This window comes from Echinops telfairi, unplaced genomic scaffold, assembly GCF_000313985.2.
Source record: "Echinops telfairi isolate 266 unplaced genomic scaffold, ASM31398v2 ScPeMD7_5;HRSCAF=22, whole genome shotgun sequence".
NCBI classification, from domain to species: domain Eukaryota; kingdom Metazoa; phylum Chordata; class Mammalia; order Afrosoricida; family Tenrecidae; genus Echinops; species Echinops telfairi.
In genome coordinates this window covers 30,347,341-30,354,912 of record NW_022103901.1, presented here as the reverse complement: position 1 = coordinate 30,354,912, position 7,572 = coordinate 30,347,341, and the positions used below count along the sequence as shown (strand labels likewise).

Below are 7,572 nucleotides of genomic sequence, written 5' to 3'. Positions count from 1 at the left end.
CCAACAAAAAGGAGATAAACCAGTTGCCCTGGAGTTGGGTCTCACTCCTGGCAATGCCATCCATACATGCCGAGTAGAGAACTGGAGGTTTCCTGGGCTTTCAAAGTGTGAGCCATTAGCCAAAAGTATATATATATTGGTTTGTGTTTTTTTTGTTTTTCAAAAGAGCATGCTGTTGGGCCCCCACTAGGTGTGAAAGCCAAGTCAAGAGAGATCTGCCTTCCAATCTCAGCTCTTACCACTGTCTCTTCCTGGTCTTTCCTCTTCTGCCCCAGACTCTGGGGAAGAGTGGAGGGAGCTAAGGTCTCAGGTGGGATCTTCTTTCCCGGACAAGGTCTACATCAGCACCCAGTACTCTCCATTGGTCAGTCGACTTGCCTGCACTAGGATTCAGAGCAGTTAATCTCTAGATCCAATGAAGACCTGGGTGCTGACCCCATGCCCCTGCAGTCTGACCCCACCACCACCACACACACATACACCCTACCACCATCCCACATTTTCCCCAGCAGCCTGGCACCACCACTGTCCCAGGAGAGAGTCTTTGCGACACAGAGCTGTGGGCTTCATGCTGGCTGACTACTCAAGAGATCGAATGTCAAATGTGCTTAATCAGAAGAAAAAGTAAAAAGTTGCATTCTGGTTCACAACACATAGACCCTGAAAGAAGGGAGGGCAAAATGTGGGCCAGAACCTCCAATTAAAAACAGAATCTCACAGTCCAGACAGCTCAGACTGGAGCAGTCAGACCTTGGACCTAAAGTCAATCCAACCCTCGGGTCACCTTGCAGTTAGCCAACAGAATGACTCACAGACAGAGACTATGACCCAAGAGTACTGGGTTCCTTTAAATAAAATAATCACATCTGTGAGAAATAAATCACCAGGCTGGTCATAATCAGCAACCAGAGAACAAAGAGTCAAGTACCCAGGGCACCAGTTGATAACTGCTGTGACAATGACTAAAGCTCAGGCACCTGGGGTTTGGAATGTGGGGAAGGGAAGAATTAATTAAAGGGGGAGCTGGCTGGAGGAATCTGATCTGGAGGGAGAAAGCTTTAGGTGACTCTTGGGAAAGAGTGTTCATCCCACAGGACTCAAAGCAGTTCCCAACTATGAGAAGGGTCCTGCAAATTTAAGAGGATAAAGTGATTGCAGAGAGGCTGCGAGGCATGCCCACCTTGGCAATCTGACTCTGTGGTTGAGCGCCCAACTTTGAAAAATCGAATAAAAGCCTCTCTCCCTAGCATGAGCTCAGATTGGATTTCTTGGGCGTTTCCTCAGGTAAGCTCACGTGGGATAGAGCGGCACGCCCCAGTTCTCTCTCTAGAGAGCCATCATGATATGCTTACCCATCAGGGTTTTATACTGATCTGCCAGTTACAAAGAGAAACCAAAATGGTGTCTGGGATTTCAACAATGTTCCTCACGCCTCTACAACATGATAACAACTTAAAAACAAGCAAACTAAGAAACTACTGTTGGGGTACAGTGACCCCTTTTCTGGCTGATCCCAGCACCCCTGGCTTCTTGAAAAGAGCGGTGGCGTGGCAACAAGGCAAACACCAAACAACGGGCGCAAGCGGCACAGCGGGTTTATTAAGCAATAGTCAGGACACCCTGCGACAGCCTCCCAGCGGGTCTGCACCACTGAAAGGGCAAGTGTCCTGAGACCCCGCCAAGGGCTAGCTGGTCCTCCTGCTGTGCCCGGTCGGGGACCCTGAGCTCCGGGTGGGGGTTTGTTTGTTTTTTAAAAAGGCGGTCGTCCCTGGTTGGCTGAAACTCAACCATGCCCTTATTTGGCAAGGTCCTGGGTGGTCGGACTCGCAGCTCCCTCGTTCCTGGTAGGTGGCGACTCGGCCGGGAGACCAGTCCGGAGGCTTTCCCCGGCCGACGACTAGGGCCCGGAAACCCCGGGGCTCACAAAAGGCGGGGAAGTGGAGCTGGTGGAGCGGGCGGGGGGAGGAGATGAATGGAAAGGGGCAGCTAATGGAACGTGGTGGCCGGAAAGGGAGGTTACCAATGCCAACCAACGACTCGCGTGGGAACTGCGGCGCCGGAACGCAATGAAGCCGCCCTGAGAGGGCACCGCCGGAAGCCGCGGGCCTCCGCCCCAAGGCCTGGCGCGGGTCGAGTGCGGTGTCCTAGAGACCGCGCTCGGCTCCACAGGTCGAGCGTCCGCCCCACAGCCCGGGGGGGCCGGTCACTATCCCGCCGTTCGCAGGCGGACCACGTCAGGTCGCTCTGTCCGGACCCGCGGGGTCGACCAGCCGACGCCTCCGGTCCCTCCCGGGGTCCCGCCTCGCCACGCCACCCGACGGGTCCTCAGCCCAGCGCCCCGAGGCCCGCCAGCCAGAGCCTCAGAGTCCGGCCCCGAGGCCCGCTCGCGCCTGCCCGCCGCGCGCACCTGGAACTGGCCGGGACGCCGTCGTGCTCGGGCCCCCGGAACATGTCGCCCGCCACCAGGCGCCTCCCCCAGCTTTCCGCGCTGTGCTTCGCGCCCGGTCCCGCGCTGGTACTTGAGTCCGCCCGCCAGAGCTCATTGGATGGCGCTGACGCCAATGAGGACCCACAGCCTATCAGAACACGTAGCCCCGCCCCTTCAGGGGCCGACTGCCGCCAACCAGAGAGAGGCCTGGGGCGGACCCGCCGTTCTCGTAGACAATTGGCTGTGGGAGGCGCCGCTCACGGCGGCGGGCACGGCCATTGGTCAGCGAGCCGGCGAAAGCGGTGGCACTAGAGCGCAGCGCTGAGGTGGAAGCGGCGGTGTGGCGTTGGCAGGGGCTGGGCCCGGCGGCGCGGCGGACGGTGCGGACTCCTGGGAAAGGAAGCGCGTGATTCACTGAACCCAGCCCGCCGCGCAGCACGGGACCTGCAGTTCTCCGAGGCGCCAGTCCACGACTCGGCTGTGGTTGTTTGTCTTCCACCCAGGAGCCGGGGGCGGAGTGCCGGGTCAGCAAGTTAGGCAGGGTAAGCACGGGTTTCGGTGTGCTTCCTCACTCATCTATACAGAGGATCTCTAGAGAGATCCACCCAACATGTGAATACGTCCGTGTTCACGGGGAGCAAGCAGAGGTGGGGAGGATACGTGAAACTTACTAAAGACGAGTAAGCACAAGCCAGCCCGTGCCTACCTAGCTGACGACCTACTTCTAACAAGGACACTCTATTTTGAGAGGCTTTGAGGCGCTGCCATTGGGGGAGACAGAGGGCCAGAAATTCTAATGTGGTGAACACAATGTGAAATTGTTCACCAAGTAAGCCCAGCTTCCCTTGCTTATTGGGTAATCCAGTACTGGCCCAGAGCAGTGGGTGACCAGAGGCCACCCATCTCTGGGTCATTTGTATTATATTTGGAAAGCAATGAGGCCTTCCAGTCGCAGAGAATGTTTGTTCTTTTGGCCAGGCAGGTCAGAGGCCTTTGTACCTCTTGGCCAATTAAAACACCTGGCATTTGCTATCTGTCTGTTCAAGGAAACCCACTTCTGTCCTCAGCATTTGTCCCCCTTTGAGCTGTGCATGCCAGGCGGGTGGGCAGGAAGGGCCCTTCAGAGGGCCTCCCACTGGGAAGGCAAAAGAAATGAAGGCAGGCACCACACTCCCCAGACAAGAGGTGGGCAAATTCCTTCCAGAAGCAAAGAGCCAGCCAACAAACAAGAGCAGTGGGAATTTGATGTGAAAGGACCTTGGTGGGTGGTAGCTCACCTTGTACTCTGTAAGCTCACCAGACTGGTGACAGTACTTTTTAAGTGCAAAACCCATTGCCATAAAGTTGATCACCACTCACTACTCTTAACCCCACCTGCTCGCTTTCAGCAGCACACAGACCAAGTCATAGCCACCCTAGAGTCGACCTGTCTGAGGGTTTCCAAGGCTGAGGTCTACAAAAGCAGAGCACCCCATCTTTCTCCTGTGGTGCCCTCAGCCCCCCCACCTTTAGAAAAGTAGAGACTGTTTTAAAAAAGGCAGAAACAACAATGGTTAGATCAAGTATTAGTATGTATTTATGCACAATAAAAACAGATTTACAAGTTGAACTGGAAATTTAAACATAAGAAGTGTAACAGTTTTTATTATATTAAATAACCAAAACACCTTTTAATTCCCAAAATTGGCAAAGAATAAATAATATAATTTACAATATGATACAAAAAATAATCAGGAAGGACAGGCATTCTGCTTTGTACATACACTGTATATGTATATTTATAATCTATAAAACAAATTCACATCTCAAACAAGCCCAAAACCTTAGATGATATGGCTTAACTATTATTAAAAGAAACAGCAATAAATTCCGCTGCTCAAACCATGAGTTCCCTGGCCAGCCATCCTGGTCCCAAAGGACGGACCAGGTGGTGGTCGTATGGCCGAGTCTTGACTTAGATAACATGCTTTACAAACTGCTGCGACATGAGGAGAGCCCAGGCAGGAAACAAAGCCTGGCTGTGGCTTTCTGCCCTCAGCCTTTTTTTCCCATAAGAAATTAAGTGTCATATTTGCCCCATAAACACATCTGCTAGATTTGAATGTTTATAAAAATAATTTTTTTAAAAAATTGCTGTCACCATCCTCACATTTCCAGCATCTTATATCCTAGGGCAACTCTGCAGAACGTCTGAATTCAACAGCGCATGATCGGGATACTCAGACGTGTCACTGAACTGTAAAGTAACTCAAGTCGGGCAGAGAACGATATAGGGTGGGATTTGGATGCTGAGGGCCTGGGGATGTGCGAAAGCAAGCAGATCAACTGAGCAAATGTTCCCACCCCCTGAGCAGGTCCTCAATGTGTACAAGGTATGTAGAGAGAAAGAACATCCTCACGATGCTCCGGGGAGAAATCAACAGAAGCCCCACAGCTTCTAAAAGGCAGCACCCTATCACCAGAATCACAAGAAGGAGTCAAGGCCACACTCCCACCCCACCCCCTGTCCCGAGACCTGAGATCATTCAGTCTCAATCTTTCCAAAGGATGAATCTGCAAAGCTTCCAGAAAACAATCGACTGACTTTAAGGAATGATGTACGGAACAGAGATCAACTCCATCTCAATCTGCTCAGATAAACCATTAAAAGAGCCAATAGGCTCATTCTGAGACCATGACAACTTCTGTTGGGAAAGCAGCAGAATGAAGGAAGGGAGAGACACCGCTGCCCAGTTCTTCGGAAAATCCCCACTTCTTACGGTTTTTACATAGGTACTTATTGAGGCTGGGGGAAATCACACTAGGTTTTCTACTCCAGATAAAACCGTTTCCCCTTTACTTAGAAGCATGCTTGCTCATCCCCGTCCAGTACCAGGTCAGCTTTGTGGCAGAGGTTTCAATCCACCCTCCTCCCCAACCTACCTGCCCCTGGATGGTGCCAGCTGCAGGCAGCCACTCCCAACTGGAGTCTGTGCTAGAGATGCTGCTCAGCGAGGAGCCCCAAACCTGATCCCAAGTGCCAGAACTTCCCTCCCTTTAGGTGTTACTGGCTAAGCCTGTCTCAGGATCCTGGCTGTTGTTGGCTTGGATGTGAGGCAATGGGAGTGTGAAGAGCATCAGAGGTCTAAGCTCAGCTGAGTGCCCTGTCTACTGAAGACCCAGCACACCCAGAACCCCAGGGATCCTCGAATCTGGCTTAGCTCAGTAAAGTGCTCGTTTATGGAAACTGATCAAACAGAGACCAGAATGGGACCCAAGCTAGTTGAGATACTCTGGTTCTAACACTGCTCTGTGCATCTTTAAAAAGCGACACTGTGTTCCTGTCCTCTGCATTTTGGGAACATTGACAGTGGTTTCTCAGGAGCCGGAAGACTGGCCGGCACGGGCTTTTGTCCGTGACCTTTGTGCCAAGAACCAGACTTGAAGGAAGAAAGCCATCTTCCAGGCTCTGGGAGAAACTTGTCACATGGAAGGGCACAGTTGTCAAGAGGCCACTGTCACTGGAGATGGAGAGAGACCACGGATCAAAACCACTTCTGCTAAGACATATGGAAGACCCCGATGCTCCGGTGCTCACGGCTCACTTCTCCACTGAGGAAGAGCAGGGCGGCTAAGAGTGGAGAGGCCAGGCTGACCCTGAGGACGGGTGCTCTGTGGGCAGGGGTGCGGGGAAGGGAACAGAGACGTGGCAGGTGCAGGGAGGTCGAAAAGGGCAAACCCATCCTGGCTGCTGACGGAGAGTGATGCAGCAAGTAACATGGTAACCTGCCAGCACACCAATGGCTCCTGGCTGTGGCAGGGCAGGGCCTCTCCTGCTTGGGCCCCATGTGGGGAGAGACTAGCTGCTCAACCATCCGCAGGAGTCACCACTGGTCTCTCACCCAGGGGTCTCCAGGAGGCCATCAAAGGGACATGGTGCTGCCCGCACCCAGAACTGTGGGAACAGAAACACAGGAGGGCTTACATCATACCCCACACCAATGGCAAAGAGCAGGGTGAACTAATGAAGAGAAGGGGACCTGTTCTCGGAAGCCCAAGAAACCCGTGCCTGAAGTTGAAGAACTCAGGGCAGCTCATCTAGTCTACTGAATGCTCAGTCACCTGACAGCCTCAGGTCACCTGGGAGACACCTGTTGATGGACACGGCAAGGCAGGCAGCTGAAGCAGGGCCCCGCTCTTTAGTCTAAGCGGCCCGCTCAGGTGGCTCCCAAGTCTGTGCAACCTGCCTGCGACATGAGTCCGAGTACGACCTTTAGTTGGGGAAGCATCAGGCCAGGACCACGACTCCCGGTGACCGCACTGCTTCTGCTGCCCCTCAGGCTGCTCTGAGCTCTGGCCCCACTGTCGGTGACTAGAGTGGTAGAGGGAGGAAGCAGCAGTGGTGGAGCCCCCTCCAGGATGCAGTGGCTACAGAGGCAGGCCTGCGCGCAGAGGGCAGCCCACGGAAACCCTAGCACCACGACGAAACGTCATTGCTTGGCTGACCCCAACACTTGGCCCCGAGGCCATGATGTTCGTCTCCAGCCTTCCGGAGCACTGCTCCTCTTCTCAGGCTGCCCTGCCATCAGAGCACCACGCCCAGCCAGCTAGTTACGTGCACCTCGGGGGTGCTCTGAGTCTGGAAGTCCTCTGGAGGGGACCTGTGTCTGAAGACTGTATTCTCTCATTTAAAGCGGCCACCCCCCACCCCCTAGTAGCTGAGGGCCACCAGTTCTAAGAACCCTCCTCTGCGGTAGTCCAAGTAATCACTGTGACAGGTCGCCAATGGGGGGCCCGCCTCCATCAAACAGGGCCTCCCGGCGGCTTGGCTCAGTGAAGGACAGTTCTTGGGCCAGGTCGTTGAAGCGGGAGATGTAGTCGATGCTGTTCTCATTCATCATGCACACCAGCTGGGAGTCCACAACCTGCGGATGGAGGGCAGGACGACATTAGCTGGCGAGTGACCCCAGTGTCACTTCCAGTGCTTATCAGACTCTCTTGGAGCTTCTGCTGGATCCCACCCTGGAATGGCACCCTTGCCCTTTGGAAATGTCAGCACTGCCCGTCCTGAAATGCACGCATCCTGATGGCCTCAGGTTCCCTCCCTGTGGTGGGTACAGATGCAGTGGGCAAGGTGCAGCCGGAGGAACAGAAAAGAGAGCGAG

At 54.0% G+C, this 7,572-nt stretch overlaps 2 protein-coding genes across 2 annotated transcripts in view; both read right to left on the bottom strand.

Annotated features, from left to right (window-relative positions):
* JPT2 (Jupiter microtubule associated homolog 2) overlaps positions 1 to 2,472 on the bottom strand; it is a 32,012-nt gene extending 29,540 nt beyond the window's left edge. Inside the window, exon 1 of the mRNA XM_045285330.1 lies at positions 2,408 to 2,472. Coding sequence (XP_045141265.1) covers positions 2,408 to 2,451 — 44 coding nt within the window. The 5' untranslated portion in view covers positions 2,452 to 2,472. The remainder of the gene's footprint in view (positions 1 to 2,407) is intronic.
* Positions 2,473 to 3,981: 1,509 nt separating this feature from the next.
* The window catches only part of CRAMP1 (cramped chromatin regulator homolog 1), a 30,800-nt gene continuing 27,209 nt past the window's right edge, over positions 3,982 to 7,572 (bottom strand). Inside the window, exon 21 of the mRNA XM_045283975.1 lies at positions 3,982 to 7,332. Within this exon, the coding sequence (XP_045139910.1) occupies positions 7,174 to 7,332 (159 nt within the window). The 3' untranslated portion in view covers positions 3,982 to 7,173. The remainder of the gene's footprint in view (positions 7,333 to 7,572) is intronic.